Source organism: Kryptolebias marmoratus, linkage group LG6 (genome assembly GCF_001649575.2).
Source record: "Kryptolebias marmoratus isolate JLee-2015 linkage group LG6, ASM164957v2, whole genome shotgun sequence".
Taxonomy (NCBI): Eukaryota; Metazoa; Chordata; class Actinopteri; order Cyprinodontiformes; family Rivulidae; genus Kryptolebias; species Kryptolebias marmoratus.
Window position 1 is genome coordinate 20,431,224 of NC_051435.1, and position 27,004 is coordinate 20,458,227.

A 27,004-nucleotide genomic window follows, 5' to 3' on the forward strand; every position below is an offset into this window, starting at 1 on the left:
GGTACATGAAAAATTAACATTTGGTCTCAGATCTCCAAAAATGTTATTCCTGGTTTTACACCTTCTGACTGCTTCATCATAATTCTCCCAGTTGTCCATAGATTCTTGAAGAGGACTCTCCTAGCTCCCCTCAAGAAGCTCCCTTTCTGTAAAGATATGGGACAAATCTTTGCCTGGGAGGATTTCAGGTTAAACTATCTCCCTCTGGATGTTATCTCTGACAGGGGCTCAGTTCTGCCTTGGTGTCATCGAGTCCATCACCTGGTTTTCATCCTCAGTCAAAAAGTCAGACTAAACACATCAACCAGGAGGTGGAGACTAAGCAGTGTAGTTTGTATTCTGAAAACTGTTCCTCTTGGGTCTTCCGTGGGTGGAATCTGCCTTTAATTCCTTGCATCTAGTGCCACTTGCCTTTCTCCTCTTCATGAGATGTAAATTTACAGTATAAATGATTCAACTTGGACGTGGGAGAAAATGGCACAAGGGTCATGCACGATCATCTGTATGCTCCAAATTTTTTCATTTTTCTATACTTGTCCAGACCTGGAAAATACCAAAAACAAATCCCAGACTTTTTCCAGAACTGTATAGGAACCCGGTTTTTATTTTTGTCATACAAAGCAATCCAAACCCAAAGGTGAAAGGGTGTCCGTTTTTCTTTGTCTGTCGCAGATTTTCTTGAAACTCTCAAAAATTAACCATTGGATGCACATCTACAACTTGGACTCACCCCATGTCAAGATGGTCACCGCAGCTAATTGACCTTAGCAATCATGAAAATGACTATAACTCAGTTATTTCTGAAGATATTGAGTTGAAATTTGATGTGGTTGTGGCTGACAGTCATTCCTAACACATACTCTGAGCGCTAACAGCTCACACAACAGCTTTGTTTAAAACTGGCGTGAAAGCTGGCGAGTGGCATTTTTTCTTTCAAGGAATGCTAGAATACGGCTAGGGCTTTAATTACTTTTAGCGTTCAGTCATGGAGCACCTACAGAAAAAAACAAAAACAAACATCTCTGCCCCTTTATCTTGGGGGCAGCTACGACAGGACCTGAAACCGTCCAAATTAATTCCATGAAACATTTTAAACCCGTTTTAAGGATAATTAAAGCATGAATGGAACCTTGTTCCTGTTGGAAGTTTTTTAATCTGCTTTTAGTTGATACTTTTTAATCGTATACATCCGTTTGTTTGATTGAAACGAGTCTGAATGAGAAGTGAATAAAACGGGCAGACGTTTCAGTCACACCCAGCGAGTTTACTTCACTGACTTCTAGGACTGCCAACTTCTGAGAGCAGGACGTCTTGGATCAGCCCCTGACGTAACAGTAACATCCTGTCTGACATGAGTGACACCGAGGGCTTTTCAGGTGAGCACACAAACATTCTTTTATTCATGAAGTCCTGGTTCTGTTGGTTATTCCATGACAACAACGGTTAATGAGTGACGACCTAAAACGGTACAGAACAGCAGACACACGGGCACAGAAAAAAAATAACACAACAGAAACATACAGCCGTTGCTTATCTTTTAGAGACTATAAAACACAGATCGCTAAATCAAAAAATACTGCTGCTTCAGTTTCAGTCTTAATCAAGTTACAAAGAAATTTGACTCATTCCAAAACTGCTTCTTGTTTTCAAAATCAAATACAGGCGTCATCCAATAATACCTGCTGCTGTGATCATTTTAAGATAACTAGATGTCTGCAAATGAGTCGTTAGCTTGGCTGGTTGTGCTCCATGTGACTCCATAACAGTTAGTCTGTTTAATTAAGCTCTTAAAGATTACATGCCTCCCAACCCAGAAAAAAAAAAAAACTTCCCCAAAGTAACATGAAAGCTATGAGGCTCCTTTAGCTCTCAGCTTGGACAGCAGCATCTCATTCCTCCGACACTCCTGCGGATGGAACAAAGAACAACATTTGCAAATGAGTAAACTGTAGTTTTCTTTCTTTTTTACTGAACTCGACAGTCTGTACTGTTAGAAAATTATTTCACGAAGTCCTGAACACTTTAATAAAACGCTCTTTCTACAGATGTTTTAGAACTAGATCTGGACCACTTTAGACCGGTTGAACAACGTCCAATTTCATCAGTTTATTGGGGCTAAATTGAGATAAATCATATTGACTAAACAAAGTTTCCAATGGCTTTTTTTTTAATGAAAATGAAATAATATGCCCAGCAGAAGTAGCCTTAAAAAGATGGGTGTCTTGTGTTTTATAGGTACAGCCTCAGCATTCCTCCTAAATAGTTGTGATTTTAAGGTCTTTGTGCTGCAGCAGCTCAAGTAGTTTGTGTTGCACAGAGCGACTGTTTTTCTTACCTCTTTAAAGTCTTTGACAGTTTTGAAGTAGAGTCTCTGCTTGTCGAGCAGCTCCAGGTACTCGTCGTTTAGCTGATCTCTCCTCATTTTGTTTTCCTGCTTCTTTTTCTCCATCTCAACATTCGGACAGAAGAAATGTGTAATTAGGTCCTGGAAGTTCTGCTTGTTGAAGCTGTGACAGCAGTGTTATTAGAAGTCTGACCACTGAATCATAAAGTTTCAGTCACATTTCGAAACAAAGACCACTTTGGTCTCCTCAGCCCTCTGAGGTCATGCTTCTTTAACCAATCAGATGTGATGAATGTGTGAGAGGAGACTTTAGCCTATGTTTACAATAAACAATTATCTTTCATTAGTGTCTTTGTTTAATGTTTGAGACTGAACCTTTTAAAACAGAGGTCCCCAACCCCCGGGCCGCGGACCAGTACCGGTCCGTGGGTCATTTGATACCGGGCCGCACAGAAAGGATGGTTAACTTACTTTTTTTTTTTTTTTCGGAGTCTGAATGACATGTATTTTGAAAACTGACCGGATTCTCTCCACTACATCCGTCTATGACTCACTCTTGATGCGTGTCAGAACGCTTATCTAGGTCACGTGATACGTTACCGCTAAAAACAAACCCACAAGCAGCAAAATGAGTAAAAAACAAACGTCTCTGGAAGCCCTAGATGGGACCGTCTGGTTACTGAGTAACAGGCTTACGAAACTAACAAAGCTGCGAGGACACGTTGGATTTACGTTTATTATGTTTTAAAAAATACCCCCGTTTTCATGCTGGTCATATCATTTTCTTTAGTTGTATTTATCCGCCACACTTTTAAAGGCCGGTCTGTGAAAATACTGTCTGATAATAAACCGGTCCGTGGAGCTAAAAAGTTTGGGAACCGCAGTTTTAGAGGGAGCTTCATACCTTGATGCGACTCTGTTTGATTCCCTCTACTATCTGCTCCATCTGTCTGAGGAACTGCTCCTTAGCTGCTGCGGACGACATGGCTCTGCACATGAACAGAACCGGTTAGAACTCACCGAATGACCAAAGCCAGAGCAAATGGCTTCTAATACATCAAGGTTTTAGGTCTCATACAGAGCAGATTATCTGTACTTACTGTTGGAAGTTGTCATGAACTGAATTCAGCAGATTGACCTAAAGAAGTGAACCCATTTTGAACCAAAATGAATATCAGAAACACTACAGGTGCAGGCAAAACAGAAAAACCTAAACTCTGAGTGTCCATTAAAACTCGATATAGCTACTGACCTCCTTCTCCAGATAGACCTTCTTATCATCTAAGGTGTTGTACAGGGTAAAGAACTGCTTGGTCTCTTTGTGTGTCGCAGAAACTGGAAAGCGCAACAAGAATGAGCGGATACAAACACAGGATACATGTGATATACAAACTCGAGCAGGTACAGAGGAGAAACTCACCCTGGCTGTAGAGTTCGATGAATCTCTTCTGGTACTGGGTCAGCTCGGCCCGGCTAGGTACCTCATCGATCCTTCTCTGCAGTATTGCGATCTCACGGTTTCTCCGAGCCTATGAGGAGTAAAGACATTTCTTGGTTAGATTAGCCTAAAGAGGGAAGTGTTTACAACGTGGAAAACAGAGCTGGAGGTCTAAACTCCTCAAATGGTTCTGGGTTAACTACCCAGCTGGTTGTGGACACTAATCAGGTATCCGCTGGCTTTTATTTTTTAAATGTAGTTGTCATCTGCTCAGACGAAGATGGAGTTTAAGATCAAAGAGCAACCTGAGAAGAACTCGCTCCAGCCAACTGGATCTGTGATCCTGTTTGTTTAGTCAAAGCTTTTGGAGCTTCACTTAAACTTAAACATGATCCCTTCAACGGTAAATAACTTCCCATCAACGGTAAACAAGATCTTGTCAATGGAAAACAACTACCCATCAACAGAGATTAACTTTATGTCAACAGAGAGCAACTTCACATCAAAGGAGGGCAGCTTTCGGTCAATAGAGAAGAAGATCCAGTCAAGGGATGGCAAGATGCAAATGAGGAACAACTTCCCATCGATGGACTGCTCCTAGAACCCAGTCAGGCACCGCATAGAAAACGTTCTGATGTTAAACCTGTTTGATGGCGAACCCATATAAAGATCTCTGATGTTAATAACAAAGGAGGACAGGTTCAATTAAACCAGGGGTCTCCAATCCTTGTCCTCGAGGGCCACTATCCTGCATGTTTTACCTGTTTCCCTGCTCCAACACACCTGATTCAGTGGTTAAATCACCTCTTCATGTTCTGCAGAAGCCTGTTAATCACCCATTGATTCAATCAGGTGTGTTGGAGCAGAATCAAGTACCGTATTTTCTGCACTACAGGGCGCACTGGATTATAAGGCACACTGTCAATGAATGGTCCATTTTCCAACTTTTGTTGTGTATAAGCCGCACCTTCATGCACCTCCCAATTTTTGTAACTTCTTGCGGACTGCGCACACTGTGCTCCATTCAAAATGGATGATTTTGCAGCTCTAGCGGAGCTGGTTCGCCTATATCAGCATTTATATGATCCCTCTATGAGAGATTACAAACATAATCAAACTGTTCAAAAGTCATGGAAGGATACTGCTCCGACATAAGCGTCAAGTATAAACGTCTCCACAGCTCGCTCAGGAGCCCTGCGTGACTATAACTGAGCCTTGATGCTGCAAGTGGTGCAGCTTTGTAGTTTACCAAAGTCGTACTAAAACATTACGGCTTCTTACATATTTAAGGCGCTCCGGATTATAAGGCGCACTGTTGTTTTTTGAGAAAATTTACGGCTTTTAAGTGCGCCTTATAGTCTAGAAAAACAGTAAAACATGCAGGATAGTGGCATTCAAGGACCAGGGTTGCCTACCCCTGAATTAAACAGACCCAGAACCAAAAACAAAGATGGTAAGAGTCTCACAAACAGGGCATACAGGATGTTCTGTTGTTACGCTGGACTGGATCCTACAGGAACACAGTCAGATACAAACAAACTGGGAGATGACTCTGAACAGCTGACAGAACCAGCACCATGTCAGCGTGAGGTAAAATTCAGAAAAGACCCGCCGTGTTTCAGTATGAACCTGGTGTTCTTGTTTTGTTCCCTCGGTATCTGAGAAACCCTATCTGCTGTGACCCATTTAGCTGCAGACATTGCTCCGGTCTCATCTTATCGTGTAGTTACCATGAGCAGGCGGATCTTCTGGAGCTTCTCCCTGTCCGAGTCGTACTGTTTCTCTATCAGCTGGCTCCTCTCCTGAGAAAAAAAGTCAAATCGTTTAAAATTTGTCTTAAATAACTGCAGATTCATTCACCTAAAAATCTGATTTTGTGTTTTAGTCTTGATAAAATAACCGTAAAAACGAACCTTCTCTTCCTCGGTTTCCTGTCCCGAGACAGACTTTAACTCCTCTATGTTCAGCTGCAGACGGGACATTTCCTCCTGTGTACATTTACATATTAACATAAAATCAAAAACCGATTAAAACAAAGAGAAACGCTCACAGAGAGGATAAGTAATGAACTGATTTCTGTCCTCACCTTACAGTGTGAGCGGAACTCCTGCTCCTGCTGCTTCAGGTTCTCGCTCATCGTCACTAAAGACCGGAGCTTCTCCAACAGGCTGGCAAACAGAACAAAACATGCCGTGTTTCAACTTCCTGTCTGCACGGGAAGTCGGGAATGCCACTTCATACAAACAGGGAGATTGTGATCCAGTTTTATCTTCATCGAGCTGAAGGACCGTCTGAGCTGGAAGCAAAGAACTGACAGCCTCTGTGAAACGGGGTTTGACCCACTACAGTTCTGTCACGTTTAAAACTAAAGTCCGACGTCCTTCAGTAAACGTGAAGCCAAGCGGGCACATAATGAAAAGGCTTACCTGCTGTCCACCTGATCCTCCATGTCCTCTAAAGATTTCAGCTCCTTCTCCAGCTTCTCTGACTGCTCTGTAGCCTGAGAGGAGACCCAAAGTTTCAGACTTCCACTGCTCGTCCTCATGGATGACATTTATCTTTAATTATATGAGTTTCAACATGGGATTTTAAATCATGTCATAATATGGGACTGGGCCACATGAACCAAAAATCCAATATTGTAAAAGGAATAATGCATCAATTATATCATGTCTTTCTTTTCTAAGATGATTCCCATGGACAATAATAATATTATTATGGGAGGTTCTGGCTCAGATGGTAGGACATCAGAGAATGAGTTCATACAGAGATCCTGCACACTTCCCAGGTTCAAACTCCAAACTTTTACAGACACTTTTTGATCCTAATGTCAGTAAATGTTTATACAATAGTGAAGTTTATTATCTGTGTGCTTCAAACACTTGATGGACATCAAGTACCGACATATCTGAAAAATGTGTTTCCAGTTGTTTTAGTTTAGGGTTTTAACTCCAGGTTTTAATTCTTCTTCTATAATAAATGATGTTCCTGTAATAAAACTATGTTCTCAGTTTTAGTACTGAAGTAACATCTGGTTAATCAGCTGCAGTTTTACAGCTGTAAAACATGTCAGGATTAGCTGTTTGGTGCAAAAACACACTAATATGCAGAGGAGTAGGAACCTCATTATTAAAGAGCAGCTTACTTTATTAACCTGAGGCTCGGCCATTAATACAACCTGTCAGAGTCCACATCAGTCTGTGGTTCACCATCACCAAATCTAACAAAGATTAGACCCTAAACTCAAGGGTTCAAGTACCGATGAACCAAAAGTGGATATTATTATGATATTTTATATACAATCAATGTGAAAAATACTCTGTTTCAGCAAACTTTAGAAATGTTGCTGTTTTATCTTTTAGAAAGTGCAATATGGACTAAAGTCTGAAAACACCAGACCTTTCAAGACTGTAGGAAGCCTGTTTATGGACTGACCTCAAACTATTTTCCAAACTGATCAGTTTCAGTCTTTTAGTGCCAATGTGTGTTAGACAAAAAAAAAAAAAAAGGACACATAAGAAGCTGAAAGTATGCTAAAGAAGGTAGCTTCTTTCGTAGGCTTTTTGGACTCTCTAAAAGGAGAACAGTGGGAATGGTGAAACAGCAAAAGTGGCCACTGGCTCTTGTTGCATTTGCACCAATTAGTCTTATTCCAAAAAGTTCTCAAAGCTACCAAATGCTATCAGGATAATGCAGACTGTTCCCCGCCCTGCCGTCACTGGTGGAGGTGGCTGAAGAATCGTTGCAGGACAACATGGCACCCCCTACAGAAAACAGCTGTAGAAAGGACTACACTGCCTGCGTGGAAACAGTTTGAAAGTGAGACAGAGAGACAGTGAGTGGGCTGAGCTGATGAATCTTTATCAGCAGAATGTCTTATTGTGAGAACTGTCTCCCCTCCAACAGAAATGTAAAACAAAACCTTTGACTGCACACAGCACTACATGGATGTGGGTTCACAGGGTTAGAAAGAGAAACCCCAGAGTTTATCAGCAGTATTTTCCTGTTAGGCTCACGTGAACGTGTAAAATGTTAAAATCCACACAGGACAGAGAGTGAAGGCATCTACCTCCATCAGCTTCCTCTTAGCATCTTCACAGCCCGTCTTCACCTCTTCATGCTTGGCTCTGAGCTATGGAAAAAAAAAAAAAAAACATTTAAAAGAGTTTATTTCAAATGATCTACAGATGTGGAAAAAAAACCCTAACCTATTAGAAAGCAGACAAGAGGGAGAGAAAGCTGCACCAACAAGTGCTCCGATTCAATATTGGTAAGATTATTTATAGAATGCATAGTAACAGCATTCATATACTGTATGCTTTGGTCTTTAGTTGATGTTTAATTTAACTTCCTGTTTCAGCTATGAACACTTGTTTTGGTTTGGTTTCTGGTACTGCTTCTCTTCCTGCTCCAGTTGATCAAACATTAAGATGGCATCCTCCATAAAACAAGTTTCTGATGCAAACCAGCAGATTCCTTGAAATACTCCATATTGTTGACTCTGTTGGAGAAACTGTCTGGATGTGCTCTGTAGTTTTGTCTCCTTTCAGCAGAGGGTTTCTACACCAAAACAAAGACTCAAAGAGCCCAGTTCCAGTCCGACACAATGACTGACTGCACATGTGACCACAGAGAGCTGCTCACCTCTTCCAGTTGCTTTGTCTTCTGCTGAATCTGTTTGTTGATGGAGGCGACGGCCCGGCGGTGCTGCTGCAGAGGACCGTACCGCTCCGACCGCTCCTCTGAGGTCAGCTCCGACTGCTGCAGAGAGAAACACCGGATCGTGTGCGTGTCAGACACCAGAAACCTGGAAGCTGCAGAGGTGCCACTGCCTCTAACGCGACAACGCTGCTCACCTTCTCCGCGTACTCTGAGGCAATCTGTTTGATCTCCTCAGACTGCAGTCCAACTATATGACCCACTGCACTCGCAGTCAGTTTGCCCTGAACAAAAATACACATCTGTATGTTTGTATGATGTAGCATTAGGAACAAACACTGTAAATCCTGACTTTAAGTCTGGTATCTCCCTTATAGAGCTCAATTATACGTTTTATTTCAACAAGATCAGTGACAAAAACCTGAAATCCACAAGTGTAGGGTGTTTGTTCAGCCATTCTATTTTGTGTTAAGAAATTGTACACCTGACACAAAGATATTTCTTTTAACAGCTGAACTTTATGCTTTTCTAATCCAGAATTAAAACGATATTAAGAATTCTTTACAGTTTATTTAAATTAAGTACAAAGGAAACACCTGGTAATTCGCTAAAACACAAAATGTTAAGCCAAACACTTATATTTCTTTTTCCTTTGTACAGAATAAAACAGCTGAATGAACCCCCCGCCTTCTGTAGACTTCATTTGTTTGGACATTTGTCTCAAGCAGAGATTAACAGCTGTAATAACCTAAATAGTTTTGTTTGAGGCATCTGGATCATGTAGTTCTGTTAGAATTGTGTGGTTCTGTTTGGATCCTGCTCACCTCTTCATTAGCCATAGCAGCCATGCTGGTCATCAGGGATTTAATTCGTATCTAAATGAAAAGATAAACAGAGTTTATGTCATCAAAGTCATCCTCATCTACAATTGTTGTTTTCTTTATCCAAATATATGTAAACCCACTTCACTTCATGTGTGGTTCCCTTTGTTTGAGTTTATTATTCTGATAAAAAAAACAAGAATCCCATAAAAGAAGAGATAAACCGTTCCACACTTAGATGGTGGCTACCATCTATAAAAGTCCTGACCTCCTCTGCTGCCTGCAGGTCGTCTTCTTCTGACCCCTCGGCCGTCCCAGGGGGCGCCACCTGAGAGCCCCTGGCCAGTGAAGACTTCCCCCCGTCGACCTGCTCATAAACATCAACAATCAAAGCTAACAAAATAATCTCATTCCACATGTCTTCTTTGCTAAAATAAGGTTTCAACATAACAGAGTACAATGTGACCCCGTACAGTGTCAAGTTACAGACACAAGTTTCCACACAGTAGTAAAAGGATAGATAAACAGTCGACAACTCTAATGCTCAAATCCTAAATTGAGAAGGTTTTGAGGTCGGCTTCCTGATGCCTGCAACATCCCTGTGACTACTTTGAGAGAAAATTTGCCTCGCAGATTTTTGGAACTTGTTCAGAAATCTTGCGACGAGACAGCGAGCCTCTCCGACTCCAGACGCAAGGAAATGAGAACCACTACAAACGTTTCCCTCGTGACCGCCGTTTACCCCTTTTGTGAATCAATTATATTACCTTCAGCCAGCGTTTTTATATTTCTGAGGGCATAATAAAAATGGCTGGGAAAGAAAATGTAAGAATTTTATTTTTATGTTATTAAACTGCAGCGGATGGTCAGTATATTGCATGATGCACTAGTGTGCAGTTTAGTGGTCTATGCACAGTTATAACATGAAACCCCATGCATATACAAGAAAATGGCTTTTAAATAGCTGTCCACTGCAGTGACCACTATGCATGAAAAGGTTACCACCTGCAGCCCACTGAGATACTGGCTTGATGGAGACTCAACAGATCAAATTTAATTCTTTTTTTTAAAAAGATACACATTCAGTGCTTTTTCAATCCCTTTAGGCATAAAAGATCAGTGAGGTCAAAACACAACACAAAGAAACTGGTTCTTAGATTTCCTGAATCCATTAATCCAAGTGATTAAAACACAGTGGAACCAGGATCTGGGATCGGTTCAGGTATTTTTCCTGCTAACTAGTTTAACCTTTTATAGCTTTGTACTGGAGTCGTCCCGATCTCCTCTCCTGAGCCAAAGGTCTGGACAGAAATGTGAAGTCCCGTGTTAACCAACATGTCTGCCTGGGTTCATAAGTCAGGGCGGACAGTTTTAGGACTCCATCCCTGTCTTCTACAGAATCAGATCATTAGTACTCAAACTCAAGAACCCATTATTACAGCTGCTGCCTTCCTGGTTCTGCTGGTACCAGGCTCGAGTGTGTAAGCATACACCATCACAGGACTCGGTGATCGATCAGAGGAAGTCTAAAGACGAGGTTGTCTTTGTGGTCATATGACTGAACTAAACTATAAAAGGTGCTTCTGAAAGAAACCTATTTATCCACTGAGTGACAATGTTTCTGTACAAGTTTCCCATCCAACAATGTTTCCAAACTGTTTGACAGCAACATTTGTAGGAATGCACCAATGTTAATACCAGCATTGGGTAATGATCTGATGCAGCGTGCTCATAAAAGTGCTCCATTACGTCTTTAGTTTAGTTAGTGGCGCTAATACACCGTAAAGATGTTTGTCAACTGCCAATACATAACCCCAGAAGAAGCAGCATTGTGGAGGCATTTTAAAGTGAACCATGGTGAAAAAAGTAAAGCAGGCTGCAAAGTAGGCTTCGTAAAATTGTCAAGAGAAAGGACAAAATCTAGCCCGTTTGTCGCAAACAATTTGATAAAACAATTTAAAAAAAACAACACGACACGGAGTTCAGAGAGTTTGCTAATAGCAGCTGGAAACGGCGCCACGTCGTGCATCATAAACACCCTTCAGCTGGTGGTTAATGAGGGCTTTTCGGCACAGAGGAGATCGGCTGATGCCGTCGCAGTTGGAGAGGAAATTAGTTGGATAGTTTAAACGCACTGCCTCAAAGACATTCAGGGGCAGCTCAGCCATCCAATTAAATGTCCCCTACGGGATATGCAGACCAGCAGGAGTCCCACATTCTGCACGCTACAGTCTCTCACTGAGCAAAAGAATATGTAAATATGGATCTAATAAAAATAGACAATGAGTCTCTGCCTTTTCTGGTCGCTCTGAACTGAAGCCAAAATGTCAGTTTTTCTGGGCGCTGCCATGTTGCATTCTTGGAGCCAGAGGCTGCACAGCAGGCAATCACAAAGTAACAGGACACTTTTCTTTAAGCCTCAAATCCCCAATTAAAACTAAATGTGGTAAAATAATAAATATTTGAACATACAGAAGCAAAGTAAGAGCTACACGAATCAACACCTGAAAAAATTAACTTAAGTGTATTTTTTTTTTTAGCCATTCATTCAAATGGAGGAAAGGGATCTAGAAATTGTACCGCTGCCAACCACTAGGGGTCGACTGTCCTATGCGGCTTCAACTTCTAGCTTCCTGTCTTGTCTCTAGTTAAAATTTACGTCGATGATCTGAACCCGAGCTTTGCAACTATCTCACCAACGGGAGCTTTTAGGAAAGACCGTCGCCGTCTTGCTCTCCTTGAAGACTTACCACAAAAAGTAAGCTCCTACTCTGTTTAGACAAGTACTAAAATGTAAGTGCTTGTACTAGTTTTTAAAAAAATGAGGCATCAGTGCAACCCTCATTCCTAAATATTTGTGTTTAAATTGTTGCAGATAAATCCAATTCATGACTCTAGGTGATGTTCTGTCTCTGAGCTACTAAAACGGACCCATCCAAAGCCTTTGTTACACTCATCAACCCTCAGAGTGCTTCAGTAAAAACTCAAACACAGTGAGATAATAGAAATCATTTATGTCCAACTGATGCAACATCACTTTGATACCTACCTTGTCTTGTTTCGACTGATTACAGAATCCATAACGCCTGATAAAAATAAACAAAAACAGTCATATAAGTAAAGTCAGAAATAATCATATTTCAACTACACAAATCTACAGCCAACCCTCAGCAGAACAACGAGCAGGATCCAGACTAAGGGCAAACTCATCCCTCAGAGCCGGAGCATCAGGTTAAATCAATAAAGAAAAAGGTCAAAGGGCAGCGCCACAGTTTGCATCCATCATGCCTGAAATCTGCAAGTCCATTCTCTGAACACAGCAAACACAGCACAGAGGGGGGGGGGGCTTCACACGCTTACTGTACTTACAGCAGAACATTGCACACTCTAGAGGCAGAGATGGATGGAAAAACAAAGCGTCAGACAAATGAAAACCAAAATATGATCCGTTTTTATTTTAATCACTATTGTGGGTAATATTCTCCGTTTGATTGTACTTCCACTGTTCCACATCACTCCCTTCTACAACAGGAGAAGCTTCTACACTGCAATCTATCAAATAGTTTGAAACTGTGAATACATTCTTATTCTGAGGGTCTGTTATTTGGGTGTCTGTCTTACGGAAGTACCACAAGGATCAGTTTTAGGACCGCTGTTACACAGCTTCCACGTGAACGACCTTCTGCTGGTGTATGATGACACTGACAACGTGATGTATGCAAATGATACAGGCGCATACACTCAAGGGAGAGATGCTCACTTGTTTGTTCTAATAAACAAAGATCCATCTTATATTCAAGATTGTATGGTTTCATATTTTCCTAATAAAGCACTTTGCTCTCAGACTGCAGGTTTATTTGTGGTTCCTAGAGTTTCTAAAAGTAGAACAGGAGGCAGAGCTTTCAGTTCTCAGGCTCCTCTCTATTGGAACAACTTCCAGTTTCTGTCTGTGAGGCTGACACCCTGTCTACTTTTAAGACCAGGCTTAAGACTTTCATTTGTGATAGATCCTATAGTTAGGGTTTGTTTGGATTTCCTGAGCTCTCCCTTAGTTCTGCTGCTATAGGCTCACTCTGCTGCGGTCTTTACTCACTCTATGATCCATGTTTGTGTTTGCCATTATTGCTGTCATTAACCTGCGTTTTCCTTCCCATAGAAACTACATTTGAACCACTTCCTGCTCGTGTCTCTTTTCTGTCCTCTCAAACACCAGCCGGTCAAGGCAGAGGGCTTCCAATTCTGAGCCTGGTTCTGCTGGAGGTTTCTTCCTTTTAAGAAGGAGTTCTTCCTTTCCACTATCACCAACGTGCTGCTCAGGATGAGATTGCAACATGGTGAAGACAACTTTTCACTAAATGGCATTTCATGATGCACTGAGTTTGAATGTGCTGTATTATAATAGAAATTAATTGACTATTTGGATTTGGATTTTAATATGTTTTGGTGAATACATTTAAGTGAATATATGATTTGGAATCTTTTTTTCTTTTCTTTCCTTTGTACAGTGCCCTGAGATGACTTGTGTTGTGAACTATGCTGTATAAATAAACTGAATTTATTTTTTTTTAAGTTGAACAACGCTTTCTGTTAATCAACACATGTTGGTGTCATTCGACTGATATCCTTGTACTTTTCTTTAAAATTCTGCAACAGCAGTCTGTCTGTGTGAGTCTCCAGTAACATCTCTAACATCACTTTTAGAACAAACACTGTGTGTCTCTGACGCAGCAGATTGATTTAGAAACTATTTGGAGGACACTGACAGCTTGCTTTATTAAAGACTTAAAGAACAGCTTTTTGTTCCACACTTTTGTACTTCCTATTTTCCCAACAATGATTAGCAGCAGTACCAGTTTCTCCCAGTGTCTGTTTTTGAGAAAACTGCACCAAATAACAGTGACAGGATTTGTTTTCAGTTTTTATTCATTTTAAACTGCACAGTTTAGGCTGATAGTTAATTTGATATGATTTTTATGCCAAAATAACATGCTATAAAGAAGATAAGACCTCATGAGAAGCTGAGTGAATTGTGTTTATATGGAAAGAAAAAAATCCATGAAAGAAAGTGAGAGACTAGAACAACAGAACCTGAACACACACACACACACACACAGATGTGGTGGGAGAAGTTACCGGCCGTATTCCAGCAGAGTGGAGTGGACCCTGGACTCCTCATCCAGCAGCTGCCCTGCATCTTTCTGCCTCCTGTACCTCCTCTGAGGTTTGTACACTTCCTGAAAAACAAAAATCATCCACACACACACTCACCTAGCCAATCTGTGATCTAGAAACCATCTGCGGGACTTTGTTTAGAAAGATCAGGATAAATGATGCAGCAGAGCTCACCAGCACATCCAGAACGGCCCTCACAGCCTTTCCTTTCCTCTGGAGGAACTCTTCATCCTGCAACGGAAAGTTTCACCTCTCACTTACAGACCTTTTTAATGCCCTACAGCCCAAATCTAACACGACGCTGTTACCTCAGGGAGACTGTGGCTCTTCTGGAACTGAGAAATCGAGTAGGATCTCACATAATCCCCCATCTCCTCTCTCGTCTCTATGGCTCGTTTCACCAGCCACTGCAAGGACAAGAAATAGTTTCTGCTAGCACTTCCTGGTCACCCCCCTCAGGGCTTGTCCACATGCAGAGGTGTTTTCCCTAAACGATCGTTTTACTTGTCGTTTCTGAAAATATCCCAGTATTATGTAAGAAAGTGTGGTCTTTCAACATTTTCTCACTTGGGAACCAGTTTTCAAAAAAAAAAAAAAAAAAAAAACACTGTACAGGGGTGACACTTCCATGTGAACTCGAGGCTGAAACAAAGACAAAAACAATCGCTCCCGTGTGGACAGGGCCTCAGTGTGAGGATAAATAAAGACATGTTGATTTTCTAATCAAACCTGTTACACTGTTTTACAGAAAGAAACCAAATCTCTGAAAGGCCAAAATTATTTCTGTTCGGCTTTTCTCAACTCAGATGAGCCTTACTACGAACTCAGTGTTCGACTCCAGATAAAAGAAATATGCTAAAATAAACACAAACAGCTGCGTCTATACATTGTTTATGAAAATACACAGTAGGATCGAAGGCCTAGCGTTCTGTGAAGAAATGCAGACTGCCTGCTGCCTTTTGGGCCAAAGATTTAGAATATGACCCTTTTCTGTTAGGAAATGAGAGTTGTAGCCATTTTGGTCAAACTTGTAAACAATGTTTTTGCAATCTCATGCAGGAGGGGGTGATCTCAGCTGCTACCAAATCAAATTTTAGCTCAATATCTGCAACACCGACTGAGCTATAACCATTTCTGTGTTTTTAGCATGATTCGACTGTGGCGACCATCTTGAATCAGGCTGACTCCAAAAGCTAATGAGTTGTAGATGTTAAACCAATGATTAATTTCTGAAAGTTTCATTCAAATTTGTCCAAAGCACGAACACACACGGCCCAAAACATTATCACCTGCCTTTGCCTTTTAGCAACGGGCGATAAAAAAAAAAAAAAAAAAAAAATTGCCGAGGGCTGATTCGTATTGTTCTTTGAGAGATATATTTGCATGAAGCAGATGGGATTTTTTTCCCCCCCTCTCTCCTTTGTCTCACCTGTATGACTGGAAAAATGTGGATAAAATCCAGCCCCTGGATTTGATGGGGCTCGAGGCGATGGGGACACTTCATCTTCGGCAGAACAGAAACGATTTTCTCCGTCAGGGCTCTACGAGAACACAGGAGTCACATTTTAACAGCAGAATAAGACAACGGAAATGGAGTATACCGTAAACAAGGAATATCATGGAATTTGGCAATATGTGGAGTTTTCTTTTTAACAACAAGTGTTTTTCACATGTGTTGTTCACAATGATCGTGTCCCGGAGAAAAGTCGAGACAAAGACGTCTGCTTCAGGAATCCAGAAATTACATTAACCACTCAGCACTAAGTTGACAGCAAAACCATTTCGAATTACAACTTTTAGTAGGTTTTGTCATCACGTAACTGACTGCAACCAAAAGAAAATATGCGATGACCTATCAGAGAGAGGAGTGAGCCAACACTGCAGCATTCTCATCACTCAGTCCTATAGGACCCATTTATAATACAACAGTTTTACACTATATTTTAGATACTACATACAGTTTTAAAAGAAAAGTCAGGAAGGTAGATTGCACTATTTTTGTCCAAAATACAGTTGAAAACAGATGTTTACATACACTGTATAAAAAGACACCATTTTTCTTCACGGTCTGGCATTAAATCATACTAAGCATTTTCTGTTTTAGATCAGTTAGGATTCACAGAAATATTTCTATTTTCTAAATAACTAATGACAGAAAGAATGTGTAGAATTTTTTGTTATTACTTTCTTGAAAGTCACAGATTTACATACACCAACATTAATCTGCCTTTAAACAATTTAGGAAAGCCCAGATGATGATGTCATGGCTTTTGAAGCTTTTGATTGGTTAGTTGACAACATTTGAGTTAATTGGAGGCACACCTGATGATGCAATTTAAGCAAAATTCAAAAAAACTGCTTCTTTGTGGGACATCATGGGGAAAATCAAAAGAAATCAGCCAAGATATCAGGAAGAGAACTGTTGACCTCCACAACTCTGGTTCATCATTGGTTTCAATTTCCAGATGCTGTTCAAACATTTATACACGAGTATAAACACCACGGGAACGTCCTGCCATCATTCCACTCAGGAAGGAGACGGTTCTTTGTTCTTGAGATGAACGCATTTTGGTGTGAAATGTGTGAACCAACCCCAAAACAAAAGCAAAAGATCTTGTGAAGATGCTGCTGAAGCTGGTCAGAGAGTCTTTATCCACACAGAAACCAGTCCTGAACCAACATGGACTGAAAGGCCACTCACAGAGGAAGAAACCATTAATCCCAAAGCAACATAAAAAAAGCCAAATTATAGTTTGTAAATGCCCACAGGGACAAAGGTCTTAATTTCTGGAGACATGCTCTGTGGTCTGATGAAAGTAATACTGAACTGTTTGGCCATATTGACCATCATTACATTTGGAGGAAAAAGAAAGAAGCTGAGAACACCATCCCAACTGTGAAGTATGAGGGTGGCAGCATCATGTTGTGGGGGTGTTTTGCTGCAGGAGGGATTGGTATGCTTCACAAAACAGATAGCATTACGAGGAAAGTACATGATGTGGAAATATTGAAGCAAAGTCTCAAGACATCAGCCTGGAAGTTAAAGATCGAGCACGAATGGGCAACGGACACTGACCCTCAGCATTCTGACAAATTAGTTACAAAGTGACTTAAAGGCAACAAAGTCAATTATTTGGAGTGGTCCTGATCTCAGTCCTACAAAAAAAAAACTGTGGGCAGAGCTGAAAAGGAGGCTCAAACCTGACTCAGTTAAATCACTTCTGTCAGGATGAATGGGACAAAATTTCAGCAAACTATTGAGAGAAACTTGTAGAAGGAACCCCAAAAATGTTTGATCCGAGTCGTGCAGTTTTAGGGCAATGTTACCAACTACTAAGAAAATGTATGTAAACTATAACTTTGAAGAGAGTCATAGTAAAAATATATATCATTATTATTAATTCTCTCTCATTATTTGGACATTTAGCAAATAGAAATAATTTTGGGAATCCTGACTGACCTAAAACAGGAAAGGTTCCGTTTGATTTAATGTCAGACAGTATAAAAAAAAAAAAAGGTTTGTTTTTTATACAGTGCATGTAAACATCTGGTTTCAGGTGTATAATTTCACAAGAGTACTGTGCATACAAAGACATATCATATGATAACATAAAAATTTAACTTTAAAGTAACAAAAAGTTACTTTTTACCTAATTTACTTGCTCTTAAAAGAGAACAAAGAGCTTAAACCAGTTAAATCTCGGTTGTGTGTAACATGAGATAAATCAGCTGAGATAATGAGCAGCAAACAAACACAGTAAATCATCCATGTAAGCTACAGTTGTGTTTTTAAAATGCAGCAAAGCAGAACATGAGTTTAAAGACGGGTCCTACAGCAGGACTGAGACTTTTGCCGTGGGTTCTGATTGGTTTGTTTGTAAAATCTGCCACCTTAACATTACTTACATCTTCTGACCAATGGTAGAGTTCTCTTGAAAGAGAAGATCCACGTCAACGTCAAAGCTGCAGGTTGTGATGCACCAGGTCATGCCTCCCACCACCTTCAGGGAAGAAAAGGAGCCAAACTGAGTGAGAGTGGACTAATAATGTACTAATGACAAATTATAAACAGCATGTTCTGCTCCTGAACTGGGGCACTCCAAGGCTGTGTGCCCGAGCCCCTCCTCTTCACTCCGTAAATAACTGTACATGAAGACGAGCAGATAATTCGACTGGGAGGTAAAGGACAGAGCTGGAGTCAGGTGGAAATCTGATACCAGCTCTTTGTAGAAATGATTAAGTTTACCACACATAAAAAGACTCAAGTATGGTACGCAACCAGTGTCCAAGTACCGAACATCCAAATACCAGTTATCAATAAAATTCTCTGTGTTCCATCTTTGAGATATCAGGTTATTTAATAAAAAGTCTAAAGAATGCTGAATCTAGTATATTAAGTCAGCAGAGCTGTTTAATCTATTAAACCATTAAATGGATCAATGAGATGAGTCAGAGGTTCCTTTATGTGAGAGCTGAGGTTGTTGGGTTGATGGACATTATGAAAAAAGGCTTGATTCCCACTTATTATCCTGAAAAATAAAAATCAATTAGTCACTATTAGGTGGTTGCTAGTTTCCTAATGGACAGCCTCCCTTCAGAGAGTCTGATTCTTTAACGGGAAAGGCTCGTTCCAGAGGGTCTGGTTCCTCAACAGCCAGGCTCATTCCGAAGACTTTGCTCTTTGTAGGGACATCATGCCATGAATCAACAGTAATCACCGATATCAGATAAATAAGAGCAATAATTACCAACATAACAGATGACAACATTGATCTAACTATTATTAGACAATGCCAATATGAAGATCATAGGGGCATGCACTCGCACAAGCTAGCGCGCACACACACACACACACACTACAGCCTTGAAATAAATAGCCTCCTCTTGTATGTTTTGCTTTGACTACTCTGTCAGTTGAAGACTTTTTTTCTTCCAGTCTGTGTGATGTGCTTATGTCTGTAGTCATTTCAGTGGATTCTGTGTGTGTGTGTGTGTGTTAGTAATTTATGTGTGTTTGCCCTCTAAGCACCTTATCAAACGGGGAGAGTCCTTTAATCCGGGCCCGGAAGTAGCCCGCAGCCAGCAGGAGCTCCAGGATCTCAGTCAGCTTCACGTTCTGCTCTTCATCCTCTCTGGTCTCCACCTGGAAGACAAAAACGGAGACACTGTGGCTCACTCTCACCTCAGACCTCAGACCTGTACCCGCGAACCAACGCGAAGAGCTGAACTTAAACGGGACTTTAACGGTCCCGTGGAGCTAGCTAAACCCGCCTCGGGCCTCAGCACTGATAGGAGACCCGGACCGGACTCTACCTGGATCAGGTTGCCCTCCTGGTCGTACTGGGCTCCTATTTTTGATCCCGTTCTCAGCCTGTGGAAGACAGACGCAGCCGTCGCCATGTTGGAACGAAGTGTCGAAGCGACAGGTCACGTGACCCCATCATATGACCTGCAGTCAGCGGCGCTGCTCGAAATCAGTCAGAGTTTATTTATTCACAGATAAACTGACTGAATGACAGTAATAACACCAACATGGACTCTTCGGTTTGTGGAAACAAAAGCAGTTTTATCTACTCTTCACCGGGAAAAAGAAAATCTACTGAATGGCTCTTGTGTTTTGTTTTGTTTAGTTTTGTTTTTTTTTTTCAAAAACTTTATTGAGAACAGAACATACAACACAAACACATCTGACAACAAACATCCTAAACACAAACATAAAAATAGGTTCGTGTGGGCAGGAGCAGACAAATATTATTTTGTCTGATTATGCTTTTATATGACTTAAATATAGTTTGTGTTTTTGCTGTTATTTAAAGTCTATTTGAAACTGAACTAATTTGATCTGTAGGCTATTTAGTCTGGCAGAGTTGCATATATTTTTTTATGATTGCAACACAGTTTTTCTTAATTTTACAAATTAGTTTTTTATAAGTAGTGTCACCAGCTAATAAACATTTGTTGGTCAAAGATGTTTCCAACATCAGTGTTTAACAACTCCAAACATTTCTGCCAGAATGAATCCATTTATGATACCAACATCACATGGCCTCTTTAATGTTACAGAACTTTGGGCTATATAAACGCAGAACCTTTACCACTAACTGATACTTCAACATGTTGAAGGTTTGTAAAAAATCTAAAGGAAACAGCCGAAAGAAAAAGAAAAAATTATATATAATATGATATTATGTTATATTATAATGACTCTGTATTTCACAAGAAAATCCTGTTTTTGTATGTAGAACTACTAGTTTACTCTGTTTCAGCACATTTTAGTCCAGTATCAAAGGCGGCAGACTTCTAGTGTCCTGACAGAAAACACACAGATGTTTTTATTGTGAATAACACTTATCCTATATTACAAAATTAAAATGATACAGATACAGCTGTGTAATTCAGTGTCTTTGGATTAAAAGATGATAAAAACGAGTCTGCACTTGGCATCAAGATGTCTATGCCTGCAGTCATTGCTGATCACAGTCACCACAGCCCCAAAGAGCCATACAATGACCTGTAGTCAGTTTTTATATTGTCAGTTTCAGTTTCCCAACCAAACAAATGTCAGCAGTGGGGAAGGACTTGTCGGAGAAATGACTGACAACCATCTAGGTGGGGACAGCTATACAGTGACCATTTTATTGATGATCACACAACAGAGATTGTGCACCTGAGAGAGTTGAAGAGTTGTAGTTTATCTTTTAACCCTCCCGTGGTCTTCAGGTGTAATGGACCCAAAATTACAAGGGATTCGCTACCTCTCTTCAGTTACGAGGGCTTCAGGAGGGTTAAATAAAAAAAATCAAATGAAAAAAAACAAATTAGTTTTCTGACTGAGTATGCCTCAAGTGTCAAGTTTGGTAATGTTCTTGTCAAAATGTCCATTGTACTTGGCCCAAGTGAACACAATTGCCAAAATTGATTAAAATCTGTTAAGAAATGTTACTTTGCCTGAATGCCTAAATGCTTATTTATGATAGATAGATAGATAGATAGATAGATAGATAGATAGATAGATAGATAGATAGATAGATAGATAGATAGATAGATAGATAGATAGATAGATAGATGAACGTACAGACATATATATGCTAGCTTTTAGAAAACAATTTATATGCACATACAAAAACAACTGTACAGTTAAAAATTCATATTAAAAAATTTACCAAATTTTAATTTTTAATTTATTGGTAAAAATGATTTAATAAATTTGCTATCACTCACACCGAGTTTATATCCTCTCTCTCAGTAATTAGAATTTGACTACTGGTCTGCTTACATTAATACACTTGGTTATTTTACCACAGTGGTAGCAAAAGTCGGTCGGTGTTTGGCCTCCAATCATGCTGACCGGGGTTGCTGGGATGCTTTAAATACACCTGTCTTCTGTTTTTTTTCGTTACACATGATATATGTTCGTTTGAGTAAATGGAAACAGTACAGTGATAAATGTAGCTCTTCACAAGATGGCTGCCGAAATATCTCGCCTAGAGCCGTCAGTGGCCATTCCTCTACTGACGTCAGTGGGAGAAACGTTTTGCGACAGTTCTGCTCACATTACGGCTACGTTTTGCGATAGCGGCAGTGTTTACGGTCCATGTGGGTAGAGTTTGGTTGGCTTTTCAGCATGGCGAAAGTTTCGAAGAAAAAAGGGAGTAAAAAAAGATCCAAACAGGGCTCGGAGGCGACGGAAAGCAGCGGAACGAAGCCGGAGAGCAGCGAGGTGAAGCCGCCTGTCGTTTATGATGATAGTGACGACGATGAAGTTTATGGTTTAAATGGAGCAGGTGAGGAAGAAGTCAGCAGCGAGGAGGACGAGGAGGAGAATGAACGCAAGCACCAGAAGCTGCTGGAGGCCATCAGCGCCCTCGGGGGGAAGAAGAAGTCGTTGGGAGAGAGGTCCGAGGCGGCCACGCACATGTCGGAGTTCACGGTGAGCGCGGAGGGGGAGGCCGACAGGGTCCAGCTGTCGGACCTGATCGGCACTGTGGAGACCACCCCCGCTGTCTCGGCCAAGAGCAGGAAACAGCTGAAGGATCTGCAGCGGAGTAGAAGAACCGTGAAGTGTCCCCTGAGCAAACAGGAGACCCAGAGGATCCAGAGAGACCTGGCCTTCCAGAAGGCGGCGTCCGAGGTGAGCCGCTGGAACAGCATCATCACCCAGAACCGCAGGGCCGAACAGCTGCTCTTCCCCCTCAACCCAGAACCGTCCGGACCCAGACCCATGGAGAGGGTGGTGACGGGCTGGAAGGCTCACACGCCGCTGGAGCAGGAGATCTTCGCCCTGCTGTCTGCCAACAAGCAGCCCGTCCACGACCCTGTCCTGACCCCCGCCGAGGAGGCCTCGGTGAGGGCCATGAGTCTGGAGGAGGCCAAGATCCGCCGCGCGGAGCTGCAGAAGGCACGCGCCCTGCAGTCCTACTACGAGTCCAAGGCCCACCGGGAGAAAAAGATCAAGAGCAAGAAGTACCACCGAGTGCAGAATAAGGCCAAGAGGAAAGATCACCTGAAGAACTTCGAGGAGATGGTGAAGACGGACCCGGAGGCGGCCCTGGAGGAGCTGAGGAAGCTGGAGCTGGCCCGCATGCAGGAGAGGATGTCCCTGAAGCACCAGAACAGCGGCAAGTGGGCCAAATCCAGAGCCATCATGGCCAAATACGACGAGGGGGCCCGCAAAGCCATGCAGCAGCAGCTGGAGGTGAACAAGGAGCTCACTCAGAAACTGGTGACATCACTGAAGAGCGAGGAAGAGGAGGAGGAGGACGAGGAGGGGGCCGAGGATGGAGAATTGCTGCCTGACTTTGTGAACGTCGCAGAGCAGGATGTCTCCAACCCCTGGATGAGAGGGAAGCTCCCCAAGGAGCCCACGGAGAGGAAGACGAGCAGCACAGAGGGTGTGACAGTAGTGGCAGCTGAGGAGGAAGAAGAGGAGGAGGAGGAGGAACCAGAGGAGGAGGTGCTCCTCAGAGAGTTGGACAGCAGGAGGAAACGACGTGAAGCTCAGGAGTCTGACACGGCGGCTGTCGTTCCCGTTGATGCTGTAGAGGAGGAGGAGGAGGAGGAAGTGACGGAGGAGCAGTCCCTGGAGAAAGAAGCAGAAGCGTCTGATGAAGAGGAGGACGGGCTGTCAGAGTTCACCAGGATCTTCAGAGGACTAACCAAAGATCAGAAGGCTCCCGAAGCAGACTTCAACGAGGCCTCAACTCAGCTGGAGGAGGGACTGATCAGGATCAGGTCTGTGGAGGACGCCGAAGGTCTGCCCGAAGAAGATGCCGCCGAACCCCCGCAGGCGGCCCCCTCAGAACACCCGCTGTCCTCAGAGCAGCAGGTGGGCCCGAGCAGAAAGCGCAAGAAAGGAATAGAGCTGATGGAAGTTCTCACCAAAGAGATGAAAGCCATCAAAGTCCCTCTGGCTCCGACCATCATGGACTCCGAGGACCAGCTGGACCAGCGGGGGCTCATCAAGGAGGCCTTCGCCGGGGACGACGTCATCTCCGACTTCATCCGAGAAAAAAGGAAGCACGAGGAGGCGGGGAAGCCCAAGGTCGTGGACTTGACGCTGCCCGGCTGGGGGGAGTGGGGAGGGCTCGGTCTCAAGCCGACAAACAGGAAGCGCAGGAGGTTCAGGACCAAGGCGCCGCCGCCCCCGCCCAGGAGGGACCAGCGCCTCCCCAGCGTCATCATTTCCGAGAAGCGGAACGGCGCCATCGGCCCCCACCAGGTGAGCTCACTGCCGTTCCCCTTCGAGGACCACGCCCAGTTCGAGAGCTGCATGCGCGCCCCACTGGGCCGCACGTGGAACACGGAGCGCACGGTGAAGAAGGTCACCAAGCCCCGCGTGCTCACCAGACTGGGGGCCATCATCGAGCCCATGGCTGAGGAGGAGCTGCTGAAGGACCAGAAGAAGAGCAGCTGGACCGACTCCAAAAAGACCCATCGTTAACCCGAGCGGTGTTCTGTAAAAATCTGTTTTCAGTGAATCGGCTGCACCGTGGTCACACAGGACATCGAACACTTTGTTCTGGAAATATGAGTCTACAGAAACTTGGGGTTTTCTTCTTCTGCTAAATGTAAATAAAGGCGTAGCCTTCTCTTAATGAATGCATATCGCCCACCTTCTTTCACGCCAGAGTTTATATTATGATGAGAAATAACAGAGTTGTAGCCATTTTGGTCAAACCTGGTAAAGAACATTATCTCATGCAATATCGTGAGATCCGTTAGTGCCTAAAGTATATGTTGAGGATGACTCTCAGCTACTACCACATCAAATTTTAGCACAGCATCTGTGAAATCCACTTAATTCTGATCGTTTTTGTGTTGGCCAAAGTTAATTCGCTGTGGCGACCAACTTGAATCGGATTGACTCCAAACGTTAATCAGTTGTAGAAATATGTCTAATATTTACATTTTTGAGAGTTTTGTTTAAATATGTTCAGGGCCTCTTGAGATATTTTGCTAACAGACGGTGATAAACATCTAATAGGGAGTCAGAAAGAGCTTAAATGTTGCAAGAAATCCATTAAAGGGAAAGTTCAGCTGTTTAACTAGGAGTTCAGGTCTGAATAACTGATTATTGTTCTGCGGGGAAATAATACTGGTGTTTGGGGGGGGGGGGGTCCTTACCCGATGTCTGAAATAAAAATGAGATCTTCAAAAGTATTTACTGTCACACGTGTTTATATGTGGAGGTACACTAATTAATCAGCTGATATCGAGCACTTTTAAAGAATCGCTCAATCAGCCGTGCCTGAGCACACGTTATCCATTACCAAGGAAAATAAAGATGCAGCAGCAGCTGCTACAGCCAGTGCACTACAGCACATTTGAGTTTTTTAAAACAAGAAACCTCTTCCATATTTTAGTTTTAAAGTGTACAAGTTTTAAAGGGTTGGTAAATTTGGGTTTCTTTAAGTGAAGCAGTTACTGTTAGTTTGATAAATGAGAGAACGTATTAACTAAAAAAAAATCCGTCTACATCAGTTGTTTCTGAAGATTGGCACTGATGAATAAAAAACTTCTACTGGCTGACCTCTGTGTGTGTAATGGCTTAAACTCCTATTACTTATAGTCCTAATAATGAGAACAGCAGCTGTAATATTAATATATCATAAATGATAGAAAATTTATTCTTTAACATTAATCTTATAATCTTACAGACTCTTGAAAAGTCTGGATTTTGCTTTTAGTATTTTCCTGGTCTTAATAAGTTTGGCAAAAAAAAAAAAAAAAACAAGTCTGGAACTTGAGTGTTTTTAGACTTTCGGGGTTCCTATGCAGCCTTAAAATGTCTGGATTTTAGTTTTAGTATTTTTCAGGTCTGGGTAAGTATAGACAAAATGAAAATATAGTTTGCAAAAACATTTGTTTCCAGACTCTATTCCATAAATTCAAAATTTCTAAATAAAAAAATTGCCAAAGGTAGCTGAGTGTTTTTCACATTAACTGTAAACAAAAGATGGGCATAGTCATCATGACTACTTCATCAAGGCTCAGATTTAAGGTTTTAACAATCAGCATCTTTGTTTTTGAGCTTCCGATTGACAACCCAGACACATGCAGACTCATCCAGGTTTACAGTTCTCTTAGGCAGCTGTCTCAGGTGATAAAAGGGTTTAAAGTCTACACTCCACAGTCTCTCTTTGTGTTTTTAGACAATCCTCAAGTTACTTCCAGTAAGAGCTTCTTAAATGATATATGTCTGAATAACTGCAGAATATTAACTTTATGTTACATAAACTTTATGAAGTAGCTTCCTGTTTGTCCTGATTCATGATATTTCTCACTGATGACATCCTCAGCAGCTGTCCATCAGTAGAAGGTTGTGTTCGAATCGTCCTCATCCTTTATAGAGTGTACTTATTCTGAGTCGGCCATTTTATGGAGCTGTAATGTTTTGTCCATATATAGCGCCCTGGATGCTGCTCATGTGGTTCTATAAGAGTGTACTGAAGTTGTACATCAGTGGAATTAGACCACAATTCATTGCAGCCTGAACCAACGCAGCAGACTAACTGAAGCTAATGCTAACATCTGCAGCTCATTGTTGTGATTTTATGACTCGTTGAAAATTACTTTAGTTATTTAAACATCTCTTATATAAAGCAGATCGTCTCCTCTATCTGAACTGCAGAGAAATTATTACAAAAAGATGAATTGAGCCTTTTTCTTAAAAAAAAAAAAGAAATTACAGATACAGATGTTTGGATCCTTTCATTAAAGAAGTAAAAATCCACAAAACTCCCTGAAATAACAGGAAACTGACAAAAGTAATATATATATATATATATATATATATATATATATATATATATATATTAGGAATTAACTAATAAAAATCAGCTTCCTTTGAATTTTGTTTCAGCAAAAATAGTCTAAATTAATGAATGAAAGTGGCCTTGACAAAAAGAATACCAGCCCTAGAAAAGATTTTAAACAATTTAGTTGGTTACCGTACTGTATCCTGTAATCAGCATCACAGGTGTCTTCAGTCCTGTAATCAGTCAGTCTGCCTGTTTAAAGTAATTATAATTATACATACCAGCATAACTACTTCAAACAAGTACCTTTTTA

The 27,004-nt window shown here is 41.6% G+C and overlaps 2 protein-coding genes across 3 annotated transcripts; one reads left to right on the top strand and one right to left on the bottom strand.

Annotated features, from left to right (window-relative positions):
- Window positions 1-1,369: 1,369 nt before the first annotated feature.
- On the bottom strand, window positions 1,370-19,875 carry ccdc93 (coiled-coil domain containing 93). 2 transcript variants are annotated; one of them, XM_017421189.3, is made up of 24 exons: window positions 19,748-19,875; window positions 19,464-19,577; window positions 18,341-18,435; window positions 15,864-15,975; window positions 14,743-14,841; window positions 14,609-14,665; window positions 14,396-14,496; window positions 12,632-12,649; window positions 12,312-12,348; window positions 9,531-9,629; window positions 9,266-9,316; window positions 8,639-8,725; window positions 8,427-8,543; window positions 7,852-7,914; window positions 6,209-6,282; window positions 5,869-5,950; window positions 5,696-5,770; window positions 5,513-5,584; window positions 3,765-3,873; window positions 3,597-3,679; window positions 3,445-3,482; window positions 3,249-3,333; window positions 2,336-2,449; window positions 1,370-1,906 (listed from the first exon to the last, which is right to left on the bottom strand). In XM_017421189.3, the coding sequence occupies exons 1-24, from the start codon at window positions 19,832-19,834 to the stop codon at window positions 1,850-1,852; spliced, it is 1,926 nt and encodes a 641-aa protein (XP_017276678.1). In that variant the 5' UTR covers window positions 19,835-19,875; the 3' UTR covers window positions 1,370-1,849. The 2 variants fall into 2 exon arrangements, with proteins under 2 accessions (XP_017276678.1, XP_017276679.1); XM_017421190.3 differs by lacking the exon at window positions 12,632-12,649.
- Window positions 19,876-21,999: 2,124 nt separating this feature from the next.
- On the top strand, window positions 22,000-25,206 carry si:dkey-251i10.3 (uncharacterized protein LOC553498 homolog). Its single transcript, XM_017421090.3, has one exon. It carries the CDS (start codon window positions 22,029-22,031, stop codon window positions 24,372-24,374), a length of 2,346 nt encoding a protein of 781 aa, XP_017276579.1. The 5' UTR covers window positions 22,000-22,028; the 3' UTR covers window positions 24,375-25,206.
- Window positions 25,207-27,004: the final 1,798 nt, after the last annotated feature.